At 40.5% G+C, this 23218-nt stretch overlaps 2 protein-coding genes across 4 annotated transcripts in view; both read right to left on the bottom strand.

The window, feature by feature from the left end:
- Positions 1-23218, bottom strand: part of eef2k (eukaryotic elongation factor 2 kinase) — a 369092-nt gene that overhangs the window by 304139 nt on the left and 41735 nt on the right. The window lies entirely within an intron of this gene.
- Positions 4493-11207, bottom strand: LOC308303580 (E3 ubiquitin-protein ligase Midline-1-like). The gene is made up of 4 exons (XM_080747988.1): positions 11018-11207; positions 5480-6742; positions 5188-5384; positions 4493-4655 (listed from the first exon to the last, which is right to left on the bottom strand). The coding sequence occupies exons 2-4, from the start codon at positions 6731-6733 to the stop codon at positions 4586-4588; spliced, it is 1521 nt and encodes a 506-aa protein (XP_080604114.1). The 5' UTR covers positions 6734-6742; positions 11018-11207; the 3' UTR covers positions 4493-4585.

Genomic DNA, 23218 nt, shown 5'->3' with positions numbered 1-23218 from the left:
TAGTGATTCAGTAACACATCATGAAAACTGTTATGTTTACATAGAACTGTCACAATCATTTTATCGCTTAATTATACCAGTAAGACGCCCTAAAGGCATCGGTGCGTGCACATGGGCCTGTGGCCCCGTACACATGGCTGCTTTGGGATGTATACCCTGCTGATCTGGTCGAATCATCACTGTGATGTCAGAACAGGCCTGCTATAGGCCTATCCATATATGGAGTCCGTGAGGTCAGATTTAGAGGTATTGACAAGCTACAACAATGGAGATCTACCGTAGGTGATGTCCAGTCGTCTCACTGTTTAGACTGACACAATATGTCCATAAATGTGTATTCCCAGATATGGGCTTAGAATTGATGGTGTAAAAGTGATTCTATTGTATGGGCTTTCCAAGATATGGGCTTAATATTGATGGGCATAAAAGGTATTCTATTGTATGGGCTTTCCCAGATATGGGCTTAATATTGAGGGGCATAAAAAAGGGATTATATTGTATGGGCTTTCCCAGATATGGGCTTAATATTGAGGGGCATAAAAAAGGGATTATATAAGTGTAGTTGGCCTAACAGGGCATCATCTATGAATCAGATGTAGAGGTCAGCTCCATATATGGAGATCTAAGTGATGATCCAGTCATCTCATATGGATATACAGGGTTTGATGAGGTCAGTGTTGTGATCTTCATACTGTATATGGATATCCAGGTGATGATAGTCAGCAGTCTTGATTTGCAAATGATTCTGTCTTGGCCATATGGAGCGCCCATATTTGGCGGAGCGTCCATATATGGTTATTGCCAAATATGGGCTTACATTTGATGACATCAGGGATCTCCATATGTGATTGCCAGAAAAGTCTGTCTTGGTCATTGAGTCAACAATGTAACAACAGGTCAGCTATAGGCATTGAGGCGTTACTCACTGTCGCACGGACAGGATCTGCTGGTTAGTGGGTTCATAGTAAACTGCGACCTACGGTCACAATAATAATCATAATTACTTTTGCGTAATCGTTACATCCATCTGTACAAAAATGAAACTAACAGAAATGTCATATTTCCATATTTTTGTTCACTCAGTTTTGGTCCTATGGAAGATTTGGAAAGCCAAAGTAAAGCTCTAAAGTTGTCTAAACCAAATCCATGTGTTTTCCAAACTCAGGTTTCTTTACTGCACCATTGAAAGGTGTCTACCAGTTCAGTATTGCCGTCGAAGGTCCAGGAGGTCGTATCGCAGCAGCTGCCTTGGTTAAAAACGGCAAGCATGTTGTCATTGCTTATGCACAGCAACCTTCCCACAGAGGTAACGCATCTAATGGAGCCTCACTTCTTCTGGAAGCAGGGGAACAAGTCTGGGTGGAACTCTGGCCTAATGCATGGATACATGACAGTTATAATCACCATAATTCTTTCAGTGGCCATTTGCTGTTTACGATGTGATTGAGGGATAATTGATTTCACAGTAGCATTTTAGCTTTTGCTCTCCTGGGTGCACTTTTCTCACTATGCTTATTTTGGGAATGTCATTACAGGTGAAAATTCTGTCGTATGATGAAGTATAACTCAGGGTTAAGTGGTTAAAAAACACGGTAACTGGTAAAAAGACAAAGGTTAAGCCTACCCACACCCCCCCCCTCCCCCCCACCTGTACTGTAAATATTTCTTTTTATTTCTGATTCCTGACTGTTATATGTTTTTTGCATAGTAGGCCTACTGTGTATATTTGTCTGTCATATCATAATGTCTCTATGAATTGAGTACAAAAGGACCCCAATGTAAACAAGCCATAGTGCTTTCTCGGGTTTAAATCCCATAAGTAGAACTTGTATCTGAACTGTACTGTCCTGTACTTGTCCTATGTGAACTGCTAATAAAGTATTATATCAATCATAAATACATATCCAACGTACTACTGTCATCTTTGGTGAAAATTAATATCACCCTCCACTGGCCTAGCTACTTCAGGTGAAAACGTAGGCTATGCTTAACAGGTGAGTGTATTAACACAAAGTGCTGGAAAATGATGGTGTGCTCAGTAGTAGGCTAATAATTAAAGAGCTCTGAAAATACTCTTAGTCCATAAAACATGTCAGGGCCAAATTGGCCCACAAGTACAATTTGAGACATAGATGTTGTGACATTGTGATTGAATGTCTCAAATTGTAAAAGGAAAATGATCCCCACAATTTGTGACAATCATTTTCCTAGTTTTCACTAATGATTGTTTTATGGTTCAAAATCATTTGGGGAGTGAGGCATTCAGGATTAGTGTCAGGATTAGGACTAAGAATTTAGATGTGAGGTTTAAGGCTTGGGGCTGAAATTACGCCTGATGTATGCTTATTGCGCACCAGTGTTGAACACTACATACATCATCATTAAAATGCAGAATTGTGCTTTTATACATGAGTAAAATGTAAGAAATCATCAGTTTTTCTTTCCATTCTCCATTACTGAACGCTAATGGCCATCTCCTAACATGACATGGATGGACATCAGTTATCAAAAGGTGCACAACTAGTTCCCCAAATAAAACCCATCTGTATAACCAATTCTATAGAATGTGGGCCAAATATCAGTTATGTTAACTATTTTATAAGGCATAGCAATATTCATAAATATTATTTTAAGCCATAGAATCAAGCCATCCAGGATCAGGGATGGATTAACAGAAGGGCTTGAGGTGCTGCACAGGGCACCAACCACAGGGGGGCACCATCCTAAAGCATTTGTTCTTCTTTGTTTTAGCAAACATTGTAGTAAGTAGTGCATACAACAGCCATTCGGCTGGTCAAATGAGTGGACCGCATGCATTTTCAGAGCAACTTGGAGTTCCAACTTGGATCAATGAAACTAACTATAATATAAGTTCATGGCCATAATGACCATCATATTTATCGGTATCACAATGAAAAAAATCTTTTTCAAGGTTTCAACGAAAAACAGTGATTTTCCAATTATTTGAGGGCCCTCCTGCAATAATCCCACTTCACTGCCCCTCAGTGCATGGGCCGGGGTCCATTATTTGGAATCGCTGCTAGTGCCACCCTAAAATAAGACTTTCCACTTGCATGTTAGATGTGTCAAATATCTCTCAGATATCTTGTAAACATGCTGTGATCTTTGTCCTATAGGCCTTGTTTTATGGAAGAACTAAAGAAGGAAAAAATAAATGTGTGTAGATAACTAGCACGTGGCAGTATGTTGGACTTTACAAACAATTCAGTGGAACTAATAGTCACCCAATGTTGTTGTTGTGGCTTTTGACTGCTTTGAATTGTGTCTTTTTCCTGGTGAGTTCAATGAAAGCACATTTTGAAAGGGGGAATACATTTAGAGAACACTTTCTAGGGTTGTTGCTACTAGGCTGCCTGTCATGTACAGAGGCCAGAGGAGACACTGTAGACCAGGCTAGCATGAATGACATTCCACAGCAGAACATTCCACTACACTAGAAATACTCTGACAGGCCTAAAAGTGAAAGTCCTGTAATCAAAATGTTACTCAAGTAAAAGTATACAAAAGTATTGGCATCAAAATATACTTAAAAGTGCCAACATTAAACCGTAAGAAGTTTTCAAAATTGGTCAAAATCTTAAGAGAATAGCTAAGCTAGGTAAAATGTTTCAAGCTCACAGAGCTTGTGACGTTGTGAGCTTTTAGATCGCTTATTTTCAAACGAACAAAGTAGTAGCTATGAAACAGTCCTTAATTGGTTAATGTAGGCAAAACGGGGCACTACTGTGTATGTTTTGTAATATAATCTAAATCTACAACTTGCAACTTTAGTTTTAAAATGATTCTAAGTCTGATGTACTGAAAAGTTAAACGTACCTGATCATTTTTTTAAATAAAAACTAAGCTATGATAACTAAAACTAAGACTAAATCTATTGACAACTTTGTCAACAAATAAAAACTATACTACAATGCTAGGGAGATACTAGTGGAGAAGAGATCCAGTAGAACTAATTCATCTCATGTCATTTTTATGATAAGTTGCACTCTCTGAAAACAGCGGATCTACAAGCTCATAACACATCTCAGCATGCAAGTGATGCAACTAAGTAATTTATTACTCTCCAGGCCTGAAATGTCATAATTTTAGGGGCAAGGCCACTTGGCCTTTGGTGTTTTTGAGGGCACAAAGGCCAAATGCCCGGGCTGGAAGGCCATCAAATAAACCAACATTTTAGTCCATTGAAAGAATTTGTTGAATTTAAGGGTTAGGGATGATAACCTCTGCAGTGATAAATGATGGTATTTACAGTCTGATCCATGCTCAGCCCTGCACCAATCAAAGTCACTGGATTGGTTAAAAGGTAGGGACTCGGGGGAGTTAAGATTTCAGAAACTCAACAAAAGACACTGGTGTCTACATGACAAGGAGCTGTTGTCTACCGTCTACATATTGATAAGAAAGAGACAAAGCAGTATGCATAAACGATTTAATTATTCCCTTAACAACCTAACCACTGGACAATTTAACATTTTGATCACAAATCTTCATACCTCAGAATGTTTTTTCAACACAAAGTAATCTAAAGCCCGATTCTGAATTCAGGATGAAAGTACAGTAGTAATCATTCGATGCCTTTAGCCTTCAGCTCAGCCCTCACTCTGCTCAAGTAGTTGTCGTCCGGATAACCACGCCTGTGGGAACAAAACACAACATGGATGAGTATCCATTTCATGTAACATGGAATCACAGTAGACCTACAGCAGGGGTCTTCAATGTTTTCAGGCCAAGGACCCCTTGGTTGAGAGAGAGATGAAGCAGAGACCCCTACTACATATTGTATAAAATTGTGTTTCAGATTAAAAATGTTAGACAGCTTAGACTTGTTAAACAGCACTGTCATCATGTTGGATTAATGTCTATTTTCAGACATACAGTATAACCACTGTCAAATAATCCTTAGTCTGCTCTTTTTCCCTCTACAAACCTCTTTGCCAAAAATAGCCAATCTACAAGCTTATGTATATCTGCCATTTTTGGCTAATGTTCCACTCAGAATATGGATGCTAGGGTTCACATGGTTAATGTAAAAAACATGATCCTATCACACAATGATTTGGTGGCCCCTCTGTATTAACGCTGAGGTCCCAGACCCCCTGTTGAAGACCCCTGACCTAAAGGAACACCTAGCAAAAAACAACAATGTTTAACAGAGGTACTTTATACCCTTGTGGTCCTCCAGATGTGTTGGTCTTGTGGTGAATGCTGCTCCAGATCACCTGGTCATCCCGCACAGTGAAGATCAGCTTCTGGTCAAATGCTTTCTTCAAAAGCCTGAGCACCAAGCTGCCCTCCGTGTTGTACGGTAGATAAGCTCTTCCTCGAGTGCCGTCATAGTACTTTCCAGGGTTGGGATGTTTCGTCTGTGCAGGATGAGTGTTTAAAATGTATTATTAATATACTCACAAATTCACAATTAACAAACAAGACAACATATTTTTTGACTACAGGTTTTTACCGTCTGTGTTCCACCTGGAATGTCATAGTCGATGGTTATTGTGCCACAGTGTGGGAATCCAGGCAGGGGATCTAAAGGGCTAGAAATCTTCCATGTCATGGTTCCATCTGGCTGATCTCCTTCCATCTTCCCAAAGACATATTCTTTACACCAAGGATGTATGGGCGCCATGAATTTTCCTGCTGTAGCTCCGGCCACCTGCATGGCTGTTCCAGCACACTGCTTCTCCATCTCTTTATTGAGCGTCTTCTTCAGCTGATGCACAGCTGTACTCACAGTCCCCACGTATGAAGATGGATGGACACCGACCTTTGTCCAGTCCTTCATGGTGGGTGGAGGGGTGGTGATGGATGTAAAGTTCTGGAGAAGTTGGAGGTGGTCTTCCGTGTGTGAGAGCCGTTTTAGCTCAGAGCTTCTCTTCTCTAACTGAGTGATTTCATGTTGCAGCTCTTTGATGAAGACTTCAGCCTGTTTCGCTGTTGTTTTCTGCTTCTCTATAATCACATTAATGAGCTCAGACCGGCTTCTCTCAATACATCTGATCAGAGCAGTGCAGACCCGCAAACCGTCTGCCATCTCTCTGTCTGCATCTTTCTTGCTGAGCTGCACTGAGTGTTTAACCTCCTGAATCTTCCCTTGTCTCTTCTGGATCATCTGCTGGACTTCAGCTTCCGTCTTCCCCAGCTCAGCCTTCTTCCCTTCATACGCCTCTTTCAGAGATACAACGTGGTGGGACCTGTGGTCTAACTCTGTGCAGAAATGACAAACGCACGTGTGGTCAGTCTTACAGAACAGCTCCAGAGGTCTGTCATGTTTCTTACACAGAATGTCTTCCAGGTTCTTCACGGGGTCGATTAGTTTGTGTCGTTTAAACACTGCTCCTCTCTGGTGAGGCTCCAGGTGAGTATTGCAGTAGGAGGCAAGGCACTGTAGGCAGGACTTCACGGCCTTGAGCTTTGGTTCAGTACAGGCGTCACAGGAGACTTCGTCTGGTTTCGCAGGTTTCAGATTCTTTGAATTCTTGAACTGATTAGCCATCTCAGAGAGGACTTTGTTAACAGAGGATTCTGGTCTCCTATTGAAGGTTTTGTTGCATAGTGGACACTTACACGCATCACTACTGTCCCAGTAATGTGTGATGCAGGTGTTGCAGTAGTTGTGTCCACATGGAGTGGTGACTGGATCAGTGAACACATCCAGACAGATGGAACACAGGAACTGCTCTTCGGACAGGAGATTGCTAGCAGACGCCATTTCTACACACTGAGAATAAAAAGAATAAGATTTCAAAAACATAAAGATGCATATTTAAATAATAATAATCATACAATATAGTATATACAATAGGCTATGTTTTGTATTGACTAAAATACTTCATTCTGATAAATATATCCCACAGTAGTTAAGTGACACATGGTATTTAAGCAAATATCAGATAGTTATATCTGTTTGCCTGTAATTAAGGGAAAGGATTTGACGTTTTTCTCAGTTCATTCTTCTCTCTCATGAATGAAATTTATTGATTATGGAATCCTCATTTGCTATTCATAGGTTGCATTTGTAGTCCTAAACCGGCCATATTGAGGACCAACACAGGTGTTCAATTTGTCTGATTAGCATAGAACCAATGTTCTACGTTAATCAAAACACCTGTGTTGGTCCTCAAAATGGCTGGTGTAGGACTACAAATGCAACCCATGAACGCCCCAGTTGCCTTACAGTTAAAGCCCCAAACAGCCCAGAACAAACTAATAAGGGTTGTGCTTGGTCTTCCTCCTCGGGCCCACCTTTCCATTCATCACCACGAAAGAGTGGGGTGGCTCAAAGTAGCTGACAGAGTACAGCATCTTGCAATGGGCCTGGTGTACAAGATACACTACACCTCCAAGATACCCATGTACCTGACAAACTACTTCCTTAAGGGCAAGGATGTCCACGATCACATTAACACCAGAGGCAGCTCCACTAATCATGTTCAACCTAGATTTAACACTATAAAAGGCTCTAATTCGTTCTCCAGCTATACCACCAACATGTGGAATGCCCTTCCGCAAGCCTTAAAGGAGTGCAAATCCCTAGCCTCCTTCAAAAATTGGTATAAAAAGTGTGGAGATTTGGGCTAGCTTTTATACCCAGTCGAACTTCTAAGTTTGCGCATGAGGTGCGTTAGTCTGTCGTAACCTAAACATGTGTGTGTGTGTGTGTGTGTGTGTGTGTGTGTGTGTGTGTGTGTGTGTGTGTGTGTGTGTGTGTGTGTGTGTGTGTGTGTGTGTGTCCTGTGCTCCAGGGAGTAGGGGCTCAGTGTGTGCGCGTGTGTGTGTGCTCGGTGCTGCCCTGACTTCCTTCACCATGTTCATTAATTGAGGCCCAGGTCAACCTGTCACACTGCACTTCTAGTGGAATGTCCGGCCTAGCTATGTACAGACTGTTCTTTTGTGTGTGTACAAATGTATTATCGTGCAATAATGTATAACAACCCCCCCCCCCCCCCCCCCCCCCAGTATTTTCTGCTTTTGTAATTGATGTCATCCTATGTAAAGTACTATGTTCTATCCATCTGTCTTTCAATGTTATACGAGATACTTGGTGGTTCCTGTGTAAATAAGCCGTAAAGCTTACTACGATCTCCTTTTTAGTTGACCTTGTACCAGTGATTTGTGCTGTCACGAAACTGTACTTTTTTTCTATTGCAAACTGCTAATAAACTCTTTAATCAATCAAAAATAAAGACAACAATGTATTAATACCAGTGGTGTGTTAATGAGCGGCTGTCATCTAGTCTCACTCTAGGCCCACTCAATAATTGATCATTTTATATCACAAGCTGGAATTGAGAATAATTAAAATTGATTTATTATTCTGATCATTGATATTGTTATTAATAAGTAGGATATCTTATCAAAACCATAGGTCAAAACCCCATGCATGCATGTGTTCATTTTAGCTCATTGAAGTGTGTACAGTTGTCATCCATGAGAGTTGTAGCTTCAAGCATGTGAGACAACATGAAACTAATCCGAGTTCCCAGGTGGGGGACACACTTTCAGCAGTCTGTAAACAAGGAAATACTTTGTTTTGCTTTTAGTTTTGAGTCAAATTAATAATTGTATTGTGTAACCGATGCAATAAGTGTTATTATAAAAGTGATATGGACACTTCAGTGTCGTGTCCATACTCCATAACCCATAATGACCGCTCAGCAAGACGTTATCGCATAGCTGGCCCTAGAATGTCTCTGATTTTCGTTTTTTGATTGATTGATTGAAGAATTTATTAGAAGTTTGCAATAGAAAAAAGTACAGTTTCATGACAGTACAAATCACTGGTACAAGGTCAACTAAAAGGAGATCCTAGAAAGCCGAGGCTTATTTCCACAGGAACCACACTTTAAGTATCTCATATAACATTGAAAGACAGACGGATAGAACATAGTACTTTATCTAGGATAATATCAGTTTCAAAAGCATAACATCAAAATACAAAGGCAGAAAAAGAATAATAAAAAAAGGGGGGGGCATGGGGGCTTAGTCTATTTACAAGTCACGGGTAGCAGCTGTCTGAAGGTGACTTTTCATACCAATTTTGAAGGAGGCTAGGGATTTGCTCTCCTTTAGGGCTTGAGGAAGGGCGTTCCACATGTTGATGGTGTAGCAGGAGAACGAGTTAGAGCCTTGTTTAGTGTTAAATCTACGTTGATGATGATTAGTGGAGCTGCCTCTGGTGTTGTGGTCGTGAACATCCTTGACCTTTAAGAAGTAGTTTGTCAGGTACATGGGAATCTTGGAGGTGTAGTGTATCTTGTACACCAGGCCCATTGCAAGATGCTGTACTCTGTCAGCTACTTTGAGCCATCCCACGCTTTCGTGGTGATGATCGGTAAGGTGGGTCAGAGGAGGGAGACCAAGCACAACCCTAATTAGTTTGTTTTGGGCTGTTTGAAGCTTTAACTTTAAGGCGGCTGGGGCGTCGCGATACCAGACAAGGACTCCGTAATCAATGAGGGGCCCAATAAGAGCTCCTCCTAGTGTCTTTCGGGATTTAGTATTGATCAGCGGGGCAACCCTTTGCAAGAAGCGAATTCGTTGGTTGACTTTATTGATTACCTTGGTGGTCATTTTTTCACTGGATAGGTTAGCCTCCAGGATGCAACCCAGGTAGCAGATGTAGTTTTTTCTTTCTATCACAGTGTCACCTACTTTAATTGTGAAGTTCTCAACTAGGCTAAGTTTCTGACTAGATCCAAAGAGGATACATTCAGTTTTGCCTAGGTGAATTGAGAGTCTGTTGTCATTGAGCCAGGTGTAGATCTTGTTAAGTTCACAGTTAAGGGCCTTTTCAACCTGCAATAAGTCTCTGCCGGAGACTAGGAGAGCCGAGTCATCCGCGAACAGAAACAGATTGCAGTCACAAGCAGATGACATGTCGTTTACGTATATTAAGAACAACAGTGGTCCTAGTATACTCCCTTGAGGTACTCCACAGTTTACTGGGAGGGGGGGGGACAGGGTTCCGTTGACTTCCACCATCTGTTCCCTCCCCACCAAGTAAGAGTGCATCCATCTCACTGCTGTGCTATCAAGACCAATAGCTTTGAGTTTTTCAATCAGAATAGAATGATCGACGGTGTCAAATGCCTTCTGGAGGTCCAGCATGACCATGCCGCAATATTTGCCATCGTGAATTTCACGTTTGATGTAATCATTCAAATAGATGAGGCATGTATCTGTGGAATGGGACTCTCTGAAGCCAGACTGGAACTCGTAGATCAGTTTATTCTCTTCAAGATATTTAGCCACCTGTTCATAGACAATTTTTTCCATTACCTTAGAGATGGAACTAAGGATTGAGATTGGCCTGTAGTTGCCAGGGTCAAGTTTACTGCCTTTTTTGTGCAGGGGGGTTACCTTAGCTAATTTGAAGTCCTGGGGGACATAACCCTGCTTGATAGATAGATTAATAATATGGGTAATGATTGGGGCAATGGTGGCAGCTGAGTCTATGAGAAATTTGGGGGCGATTTTATCATGGCCAGCGGCCTTGAATTGAGGTAGGGTGCGAAGTTTTTTAAACACTTCATCAGTTGTCACCGTGGTAAGTTTAAAATTGTCTTTGCATACCCCAAGGTTCCTGTAGAATTTCAAGATGTGCCTAACACCAAACAGCCCAGATGGAGCGGGCAGTTTATTGACCAGATTTTTGGCCATGGAGGTGAAATAGATGTTGAGATTTTTGGCTACATCGAGACTGTCAGTGAGGAGGGTTATGGGAGTTTGGATGGATATGTTGCTGGCTATGGATGGGTCGATTGACACTTCGTGTTATCCCTCAACCGACCAAGGGATTACACGAAGTGTTTATCGACCGAAAATCAGAGACATTCTAGGGCTATCGCATAGCCTACTTAACATTCATGACATTATAGTTAGGATCCTTAACAACTTCTGACGTCTGTCCCACTCCCGTCCTAAAGTCTTTCAATCTGTTATCTGGCCCAGTGGGAATGGGCCTTATGAAATGAATTAAACGCAGAAGACTCACCCAGTCTGTTCGTGGTGTTCCAGATAAATGGAAAGCGAAAGCAAACAACTAAAACTCTGGTAACGATTCACTTTGTTGTTTGCATATCCGTTCTAGAGCGGATACGGAGTACAATAACTATTTTACCGTTGAAAAATCCTGTTTGTTTCCATTTCAAATGGGTCCCCATTTATAGGGAACGTGTGTGGGATGAGCGTTGCAGCTTTTAGTATGTGGGCTGGTTGCGCCCGATGAAAAATGACAAATCTATATTCATGACATGGATGTCAATATTGCCAAACAGCTTGGGAACTTCCTCTTCCTAAAGGCTGGTAAATGATTAGTAATCAGTACCCATGCAGGAATGACTGCAGACCACTAGGAGGCACTATCAAACACAGGAGAAACAACACAGATACTGTATGTGGAGCAGATATTATGAGCTCTGAGTCTGAAGTCTGAACACAACAGTATAGAAAGAAAGCAAGCTTTCTAAATCTCTCAAGAACAGATTGAGGGCGCTGTATTTTCCCTTTTCTCTACAGCAGGCAGTGGTGGAAAAACTACTTATGTTACTACTACTAAAGTAAAAGTAGCAATACTTTAATGTAGAAATACTCCTTTTCAAGGAAATGTCCAGAATTCAAAATGTAGGCCTACTTGAGTAAAAGTACCAAAGCATTGACATCAAAATATACTTAAAGTTCCAAAGATAAAAGTAGGCCTACTCATTATACACAATGTTTACTGTTTCACAAGTTATCATATGTCTAAACTGTATAATTCTTTTCTTTTAGGCCTACTCAACATGCTACATAGCTATTTTTAAATATCCAAACAAAGTTAAAGTATAGGGCTGAAGTAATTCATGTATTTGTTCTAATAATAATAATCACAATCTACAAAGTAACTAAGCTGTCAAATAATTGTAGTGGAGTAAAAAGTACAATATTTGTCTGGTGAGACAATACATTCTATTAGTAAAATCAACAAATGAGAATGAGATCTTTGAACCGCAGACTATTTAAATAATTATTTGTATATCATGGCAAGTTTGAACAAAAACACCCCAAAACCAGGGCAAATATTCTTATTTTATTTTCTACAAATAAAGAACAATATAACACAACAATCTCTCATCCTTTGGCCTGGCAAGCCCACTCTAAGTTAAAGTGGGCTTAACATACAGGTTAAGGCCTATTACACTGTGGTTATTTATCTTACACATATTGCTGTCTTTTCAGAGGACAGTTAACCCTAGAACACCAACGCCTGGTGGTTTTCACCCTAATGTTGCTGATATGTCTGAGGTGAGGTGCATGGGTCTTTGGGTATCTTCTACTCAGTAACATCATAGCGTGTTAGGTGTTTCCCTGCCCCATTCCTGTTTTTTTCTTCTATGGTGTCTGGGTGAATTTCACTCGGCGTTGATAGAGAGTAATAAAAAAAATCCCATTCTCCCACTGAACATTCTCACATGTCCCAGGAATGGCTGGACTAAAGGAGAAGTTCCCAACTCCTTTACTGTAATAGAATATATATATATATATATATATATATATATATATATATATGAATATATATATATATATATATATATATATATATATATATATATATATATATTTTTTTGTGAGATCTCATTTTGAAATATTAAAGAATAGTACCTCAAGTGTCCATGTATTGTTGTACTTTAATTTATTTTGATGAGAATGGCCTATTTTTGATGGAATATATTATATCGGGTAAAATATACCTGGCGTTAGTGATGGCGTAACAAAGTGTTCTAGGGTTAAGAACAGCAGGAGATCAAGTTCTTCTAACGGAACTAGTTTTTAGTTTGGCAAGGTTGCTTCAACTGTTCAGTTTTCCCATGATGGTGTACAGGTATTCAATGCTTTTGATAACATCTTAAAACATCACATTGATGGATTGCTGGTAATTATAGGCTACTGTATGTGTATATGCCACTAAAACGTGTTACTCCAGTAACTCCACACAGATACGGTACGAGGGATTTGTGAAGGGCATGCCAGGATTGAAAGGAATGCAGTGTCACAGCCATCAGAGCAAGGAGCCATTCAGGGAGGGATGGAGTTTGTGGTGTGGTTTACCATAAAAGACTGCCCAGAAACACCACGTGTCACAGTAATCAGGTCCAGTAACATTACCAAGTTAATGCTTGCGTTCACACGCAGTCAAATCAAGTTCTTTTTTCCCCCGCAGACTTAAAAAATAATCTGTCCCAAATGTGCTCTCACAGAGAAAGCACGTTTGATTATATGTTCTGCATAGTACTGTGTTTCAGTGTTTTTGTCTGTCATTCAATGTTTGTGAGTTTAAAAAAGGACCCCGATTGAAACAAGCCTGGAGGCTTTCTTGCGGTGTCTATCCTTTTAGTTGACCGTGTACCAGTGAACTGTACTGTCATGTAACTGTACTTTTTCCCATGAAAACTTCTAATAACGTCTTCAATCAATCAATCAATCAATCAATCTGAGAGAGAGAGAGAGAGAGAGAGAGAGAGAGAGAGAGAGAGAGAGAGAGAGAGAGAGAGAGAGAGAGAGAGAGAGAGAGAGAGAGAGAGAGAGAGAGTAGGCCAGGCTTCCCCCAGTTCATCATGTAAAAGCAGCCTCATAGGTTTGATCAGACTTTTCTGACCAGAAACACCAAAAACACCTGATTATTTTAAGGGTGATTAATCAATTAATTCAAATAATAATAATTATTATAACAATAAAGATTTTAATCGCGCACCATGGGTCCCCCCAAGGTAGAATTGGATTTGAGCCCGTTTGCAGCAGTGCATATATTGTGAGCAAAACATATCATATATATTGGAGTATTAGTGCATTAGAGTATAATAATCAATGCATGGAAATGCACATAACTCATTGGATGGACTTTGCAAATACACTCTAAGGCGCATGCACACATAGACATCAAAGCCCCTGCCACCTGCCATTTTACACAATTTTACCTAACTCTCCTGAACTTGGAACGTAGCATTTTTGTGTTGAACAAATTTGTTCACTGTGTACAATTTAAGCATTTAGCAGACGCTCTTAGACAGCACGGTAATACATCAATACACCAACATTAATACATAACATAGTATCTACAGTATTCAATACATTTCAAAAACAATCAAAGAAATCCATAATCTGTACCTGGAAGCTATCCACACAGTATCTTCGATGTACGATAGGACAGGGGTCTTCAGCGTTTTCAGGCCGAGGACCCCTTAGTTGAAAGAGAGATGAAGCAGAGACCCCCATCAACCTGTTTGTAGATTCCATCTGAAGTATTGGTCAGACATTCTGCACGCACATTCTGCACGCACATTCCCACTAAAGGTCAAGGAACAAATGCCACTCTTTTCACATTGGCCTGTTATAGTGCCACCAGCAGGTCGACTTTTGCCAAACTAGTTTTTGGAACAAAATGCATGCACCATCACAGTGCCGTTAAAGGCCAAAGAAGATATAGTACCCTTTTCACATTTATCTGACCTGGTGGAGACCTGTGCTCAGAAGACCACTGCTTTCTAGTTATAACTGGTGTGAAAGAGACGGAAACTGGCACCAATAAATACTTCAGACCCAGTGTTCATTCGGGGAAACTAATAATGAAGGCATGAGGAAAAGAGAAAAATAATACACTTGTGGAAGTTGATAGTCTCACTATCATGTTTAGGTATGCTGTTTGGCTAGCTGGCTGGGTTGGGTATACTGTAGGTAGATACAACATACACACTGGTACAGCAACAACACACTTTGCAGGGGTACATTTAACGGGTTAATAAACACGTGGCGTGGATCTATTTAAACAGGTCTGCAGAGACAAGTAGCTCAAAACCAAGAGTTTTTCCAGAGAGATCTGGAATGACTTCATCCAACAGACACGGAGACTCCATGATGCTTGCATTTGTGGGGTTGCTGCTACTAGGCTGCCTGTCATGTACCGAGGCAAAAGGAGAGTTGAAAAAGGTTAGCCTGGATGAGTTGGCTTGTTGTGAACTTGTAGATCTGCTATTTTTAAATAGATGAAGTAGGTCTACCTATTTTAATATGGGCTTAATTGGTTAATGTAGTATATTTAATATAATATAATTCAACAAAGTGTAAGTACATTTTTCTGTTTTCAAATTATTGTAGCGTATAATATTATAAAATATTGAAAAGGACATGCTCAAGTAAAGTAAAAGTGCCTCAAAATTGTACAGTAGCCTAGTAGAGTTACATGCACTGAGTAACTTCCCACCACTTCACACACAGGGAGACAAGGCAGCCGCCACCTTCATAAGACAGACCTATCAGCCTGACATCCATGCCGCGCTGAGAGAGATGAGCGCTCTGATGGCCGAGCAGAGAGTTGAACTACGACACACCCAGCAGGAGCTGAGAGCAGCCAAAAGTCTGATTAAAGGTAGCTATATACTGTAGCTCTATTGACCTCTCAGTCTATGTATAGTAACTATCGAAACGCTTTTGTTTCAATATTTTATGCCTAAAGCATGTTTTCGTTCCAACATGACTGCTCTGATGACAGAGCAGGTGGTGTGAAGTAACAATGTTAAAGTAGGCTACTATTCTTTTAACTAGAGTAGCCCATTTTCTATTTTTACTTATACGCCCCTACTGTATATCAAAGGCAAATATTGTACTTTTATTCCACTACCATGCATGTCACTATATGCTGGAAAGCCTCACAAAATGATCTGGGGAAATCTCGCTATTTCGACGACTCAACATTTCGACAACGGAGAGCGGAGGTTAGGGTTTGGGTTTGGCTTAGGTTTGGGTGTCGAAAAGATGATATGTCGAAATAGCGACACGCTCCCAATGATCTGGTCTGTTCAGCTATCAATACCCTAAGCCAGAGAATCTCGTTTGTCGTATTAGTATTATTCTGTGTTTTGTATGTTGCCAAAATGCATTAGCCCCTGCTCTAAAATAAACCAGCCCCCCATGCCCACCCGTACCCCCCCCCCCTCCCCTCCCCCTGTCACAATTCTCTGAAGTAGGCATATAATAACAAAATAATTGTGCTGAAATATAACAAAATTGTCTTCAAACTTGAATGTTTTTTAAATGTTGTATATTCACAGCAACAGAGCATGAGGTACAGTCTCTACAGAAGCAGAATAAAGGTAAGGCAGAAAGATGAACTTGTGTGCAAAGGAATATACTTGTGTGTATCAGAGCAAACGTGTGACATGGTGACGTGACATGACGTGACGGACAGACGGAGGGACTGACGGTGACCGAGGACAGTCAGCCGGTGGAGGTTTTCATAGTAACTGCGACCTGACGGTCGCAATTAGTACAAAACGTACGGTATATATAACCACTTAAACCCTATATACATTTTGGCCATTCAAAAATAGCCAATCTACAAGGTCACAATGTGTTACAATTTCGACGCATTGTGAGCTTGTAGATCTGCTACTTAACTTTCAAAAGGTTTTTATACATTTGAAAATTTGTGAAACGACTTTTGGTACTTTAAGTACATTTTGATACCAATACTTTTGTACTTTTACACAAATAATTCTAGACTTTTACTTGTACAGAGTATTTCTCCATTGCAGTATTGATACTTTTACCTAGTAAGTAAACATTGTGAGTACTTTTCCCACCACTGCAGAGCAGCGTGTTGACCTGCAACGGACCCAGCAGGAGCTAAAAGCAGTGAAGGACAGTGGAAGTCTAGTGAAAGGTGATTCTATTGACTTTACACTCTATCGGGGGTAACTTCTATGTAAACAATATACTATGGACAGTTTGTATCTGCATGTCACTTTGCTGGGAAGCGCCTTCAGCCTCACAAAAGCCCTGTCCCATCACCTACAGTCCACAGATTTGAAGCTGGCATCTGCCAATGATCTGGTCTGTTCAGTTATCAATACCCTAAGCCAGAGAATCTCGTTTGTCTATTTGTATTATTCAGTGTTGTTTGTTGCCAAAATTCACAAGCCTAAAAGTCTAAAAAAGCCAGCCCCCATAGCCTCCCCAGTCACAATTCTCTGGAGCTATAAGTAGGCCTATAACAAAATAATTGTGCTGAAATATAACAAAACTGTTTTCAAACTTGACTGTTTTTTGAATGTTATATATTCACAGCTGCTCTTGAAACCATTGAAAGCAGATCAAAAGCAACAGAGCTTGAGGTACAGTCTCTACAGAAGCTGAATGAAGGTAAGACAGAAAGATGAACTTGTATGTATATAGACTAATACTGGATTGCAATTTGCAACAATAATTATTAGTTATATAATTACAGTGCACTTCATGCAGTGTTTTATTTTAGTCTAGTTTTAGTCGACTAAATCTACAGTTGATTTTGTAATCAAAAAATTATTTTGGCAGTGCCTTGATGGTGTCGTAATGGCAGATTTTACACTTGGTTGCATACTGAATAGCTGATCTACAAGCATTGTGAGCTTGTAGATCTGCTATTTTCAGAGTGCAACACCCGAGCACAACCAAACATAAAATGGCTTGTCTTTTAGTTCTACTGGATCTCTTCTCCATTAGGCCCTCCCTAACATTTTAGTTTTTATTTGTAGACAAAACTGTCAATATATTTTAGTCATCGTTTATTTCGTTTTCGTCAGTGAAAAAAGGTAGTCAACGATTATTTTCGCAATAGTTAGAAATTAACTCTGATGTCACATGTGTTTTGCAGTCAAACGAGTGGCTTTCTCAGCCTCAATTATGGAAATTGGAAGTGGAATCACAGGACCTTACAATGTTCAAACTAAACTGATCTACAGAGATGTCATCACCAATGTTGGCAATGCGTATAATGGAAATACAGGTACAGTGATTCACACAGTAATAGATACATTAACACATCAGGAAAACTGTTATGTTTACTGTCACAGTCATTTATAATCACCTAATTATATGAGCTACTGTAATCGTTGATGAAATTAACATAAATGTCATATTTACATATTTTTGTTCAATCAGTTTTGTCTGTCAATAGTTCTGTTGAAGCCAAAGCCATTGGAAAAGCCAAAGTAAATCTCTAAAGTCTAAACTAAATCAATATGTTTTCCAAACCCAGGTTTTTTCACCGCACCATTGAAAGGTGTCTACCAGTTCAATATTGCCGTCGAAGGTCCAGGATCATCAAGTCATCCCTCGGGAGCTGCCTTGGTTAAAAACGGCAAGCATGTTGTCATTGCTTATGCACACCAACCTTCCTACAGAGCTAACGCATCTAATGGAGCCTCACTGCTGTTGGAGGCAGGGGATCTGGTCTGGGTGGAACTCTGGGCTAATGCACGGATACATGACAGTCATAATCACCACCATAATTCTTTCAGTGGCCACATGCTGTTTACGATGTGATTGAGGGAGAATTGATTTCACAGTAGCATTTTAGCTTTTTGCTCTCCTGGGTGCACCTTTCTCACTATGCTTATTTTGGGAATGTCATTACAGGTGAAAATTCTGTCTTATGATGAAGTATAACTCAGGCTTAAGTGGTTAAAAGAATATTACTAATAACTGTAGTCAGCAGATCTTAGAACCATAGAAGCATACCAGTATGGAGTCCTTCTATAAACCCATGTACCATACATCTCAGCTGCTACTATTCCTGTGTAAATAATTGCAACAGCAAATGTTGTTGCAATACTATGTTCCTGTTTATGTATTTGTACCCAAGTCTGCAAATAAAGATTTGAAATATATTCAGGGATCACTTACAGGTGGTGGTGGTTTCAAGTCGAAACAAAAATATCAGATTTCTGACTGTTTATGATGTTGTTTGCATAGTAGGCCTATTGTGTATATTTGTCTGGTATGGCATGCATGAAATCATTGCAAAATGACCTCAATGTAAATGCCATAGTGCTTTCTCGGGTTTAAATCCTATTTGTAGACCTTTTATCTGAATTGTACTGTCCTGTGCTTTTCCTATGCAAACTGCTAATAAAGCATTCAGTCAATCAAGCACTTGTTTTTATTATACTCTTATACATCATTCGTCCATATTCGTATGCTCTTCCATTAACTATGGTACATTGTTTCTAGTTTAAATCTTCATTTAAAATATCATTGTGATTAAGAAGAAATCACAAACCAACACAATTTACCAAGGAAATGCAATAAATTAGTATTTACACCTGTAGCCTATTTATTTTTTAACAACCGTAAGTTGTCATCACTCCAAGATGGCGGGGGAGGAGCTCTGCTCATGGGCGCTGCTTCTTGTAATGGGACGTTTAGGCAGTTTGTCTCTCTAGAATCCAAGTATAAAGACTGTCGCCTCCCACAGCCTTCAAATGCTTCTGTCATACAGCCTGGAGCACAGTCGGTCGCTCTGAAAATGATCAAGCGATAAAGCGGGTGTGAAACCTCCTCCCCGCTTCTGTATCGTCTTTACACTCGTGCAAATTTGGCCCTTTTGCTCCTGCAAAATACGTTTGAAATCTCAGACATGGAATGTATTTAACCTGTTGTGAGCTGGCAGATCGACCTTTCCCCAAATATAATTTTGTTGCTTGTTTTGAAATGTGTAACACAGTGGAGTAGACACTATATGGCACTAAACATTCTTTTTTTTAATCCCACAATTTTGTAACCCATTTTCTCACCCAGTGCCAATTGCCTAAACTGTAATCCTAGGCGCTGCTCTCCCTCTGCCAACCTGGGGAAAGCCCCGAACTGAGCTCATGCTTCCTTTCCGTACATGGGGAGCACATGCAAACTCCACACAGAAAGGCCCTTTTGCCAACCCCACCTGGGGAGTGGGCACTGATGACGCAAAGGAGAGAACACGCCCCCAGTGCCCAAAGCGTCCCCTGGCGGGAATCGATCCCGGGACCTTCTAGCTGTGAGGCGACAGCGCCACCGTGCCCCTTGATCAGACTCTGACCGGAATTAAATGTATTGTTTTAATGACTGGGGTGACTACTAGTACGTTACATTATCTATTGATTTACTGGGCCTATAATGACATGCCCAAATGGGGGATGCCAGGGTTAAAGAGGTGACCTATTCTGAAGAAAATCTGGAACTCTCATAGTTCCAGGAGGTTAAGATAAGACAGGCATTAATTGATGCATGGTGAAAGTCTATTCCGTATTTGGGGGTTCAGTAAAAATGGGGTCTTGTCAATAGGCCTAGCTCAGGGGTAGAGAAACCGTTATTAGAGCACGAAGGGTTCCCGAAGGGTTTCCAGTTCGAATCCGGGCTCCCCCCGAGTTAATGTCGAAGGGTCCTTGGGCAAGACTCTGAACCCCACATTGCTCCCGGTGAGCAGGTTGGTGCCTTGCATGGTTTCCTCCGCCACCGGTGTATGAATGTGTGCGTGAATGGGTGAATGTAATGCACAATCTCTGTAAAGCGATTTGGATAAAAGCGCTATATAAATGCACCATTTACGATTTGCCTACAGTGCTTCCATCGCACATTACATGAGCAGCGGCCATTTAGGTTCAGAGGTGAGTGGATGAATGTCATATGGTTATTGTAGAGATTGCTGGCTTTTCAGAGGACAGTTGAGGTCAGGAGGAGATCAAGTTCTACCAGTTCTATCTTACCACTCCAAAACTATTCTTTTGGTATGGTAGCTTCATCAGTTCCTGTCCATTACGGTGATATCTTGATGAGAAATCTTCTATCATGATGAGAAAGTCAAAGTTGTGATGCAAGATATGTGGAACAATGAAAAACAATGAGGAAATAGAAAGTACATTTACTGTACAAGACGTGCATGATGAGTGATTAGATTATGATAAAGGGCATGACAGGATTTAAATGAATGCAGCATGAAAAAAATACTTTCATGCAATGGCTCCTAATTTTAATCAGAGGTTTTAATCGGAGGTCTGAAGCAGATTGTGGACCCTAGGCTGTGGGGGATAGTGTTTTCTGCAGGTGATTCAGTCCGAGTGTATCATAGGGTGCGTTTGGAAATGCGCACCGGGTGTGTGCTCAGTGTAGTCAGTGCCTAAACCTAAACCTAATCCTAACCCTAACCTCAGTAAAACTATGCCTAAACCTAACCCTTACCTTAACCTCAGTAAAACTATGCCCAAACCTAACCCCTAACCACACCCGGTGCGCATTTCCGAACGCATCCTTTGATACACTCAGACTGAATCACCAGCAGAAAACACTCTCCCTAGGCTGTGGATCAATGGTTTCCACTGATTTGTGGAGTGTTACTATACAGAATGTTATTTTTTGACACTTTCAACACCTTCTCTCAAGGGTGAAAATCTTTTTCAACAAGCTTTACAAGTATGGTCATCGGGGGCGGGCAAGTGTATTGTAGAAATCCATGTCACACGCCTCCACCTTCAGAAGCTATAAAGAGTGCAGGGTAACTTGCGCCCCGAAAATACCTTGCAGATCCAAAAGTGCCCTTTTGGGGAATTTCAGACCCTGCCTCTCTAACATTCTCTGCGTGTCCCCCCAAGTATCATGGAATTGTACAGAGATGAAAACACATTTGTCACTTTCTCATTGTTGGTTGATAACATCATGTTTAGATAATCCTGTTTGGCTTGCTGGGTTGGGGAGAGCGGTAAACAAATCAAAAATATGATCAAAACCCTGTTTGACGTCACATGACTCACGTCACGAGACCATTGGTGAAAACGTGGTAGGTTTTAATGGGTTAATAAACACGTGGTGTTGGTCTATTTAAACAGCTCTACAGAGACAAGGAGCGCAAAAGCCCAGAGTGAGGAGATCTGGATGGAATGACTGCATCCAACAGATACGGAGACACAATGATGCTTCATGCATTTGTGGGGTTGCTGCTACTGGGCTGCCTGTCATGTACCGAGGCAAAAGGAGAGTTGAAAAAGGTTAGCCTGGATGAGTTGGCTTGTTGTGAACTTGTAGATCTGCTATTTTTAAATAGATGAAGTAGGTCTACCTATATTAATATGGGCTTAATTGGTTAATGTAATATATTTAATATAATATAATTCAACAAAGTGTAAGTCATTTTTTTTGTTTTCAAATTATTGTAGTGTACTACAATAATGTGTAATGTATAAAATATTGAAAAAAGGACATGCTCAAGTAAAGTAAAAGTGCCTCAAAGTTGTTCAGTAGCCTACTAGAGTTAAATGCACTGAGTAACTTCCCACCACTGCACACACAGGGAGACAAGGCAGCCGCCACCTTCATAAAACAGGCCTATCAGCCTGACATCCATGCTGCGCTGAGAGAGATGAGCGCTCTGATGGCCGAGCAGCGAGTTGAACTACGACACACCCAGCAGGAGCTGAGAGCAGCCAAAAGTCTGATTAAAGGTAGCTATATACTGTAGCTCTATTGACCTCAGTGTATGTAGGTATAGTAACTATCGAAACAGTGAATGTATATTAGTAACTATTAAATATTTTAGGCCTAAAGCATGTTTTCGTTCCAACATGACTGCTTTTATGACAGAGCAGCAGTGGTGTGAAGTAACTACCGGTATGTTAAAGTATTTGTTTACTTTACTGGAGTAGGCCATTTCCTATTTTCAGTACTTACACTTCTACGCCCCAACTGTATATCAAAGGCAAATATTGTACTTTTATTCCACTACCATTATAACTTTAGTTAAGGTACTTGTTTTTCATTATTAGTAGGCTACAAAACATACAGTATATATAACCACCCATATACATTTTGGCCATTCCAAAATAGACAATCTACATGGTCACAATGTGTCACGCATTGTGAGCTTGTATCTGCTACTTTCATAAGATTTTTATAGGTCTATATATTTGAACATTTGTGAAACGACTTTTGGTACTTTAAGTACATTTTGATACCAATACCAATACTTTTACACAAATCATTTCCTAGACTTTTACTTGTAAGGGTGCCCTCACACCAAAATACCTATGAGAGTGGAATCCGCGTTCCGCCAATGCATTTCAATGAGAGTGAAGCGGTTTCATGCCAGCAGAGGATTTCTGCAAAAAACGCTCCCTTATCATTGAGATGCAATCGGCGGAACGCAGATTCCACTCTCATAGGTATTTTGGTGTGAGGGCACCCTAACAGAGTATTTCTACATTTGATACTTTTACTTAGTAAGACAAGTAAACAATGAGAGTACTTTTTTCCACCAATGCAGAGCAGCGTGTTGACCTGCAACGGACCCAGCAGGAGCTAAAAGCAGTGAAGGACAGTGGAAGTCGAATGAAAGGTAATTCTATTGACTATACACTCTATCGGGGGTAACTTCTTAGTT

This window comes from Nannobrachium achirus, assembly GCF_963921795.1.
Source record: "Nannobrachium achirus genome assembly, chromosome: 18".
NCBI classification, from domain to species: domain Eukaryota; kingdom Metazoa; phylum Chordata; class Actinopteri; order Myctophiformes; family Myctophidae; genus Nannobrachium; species Nannobrachium achirus.
Note: the sequence above shows the minus strand (reverse complement) of the source record. Positions and strands in the feature narration are given on the sequence as shown.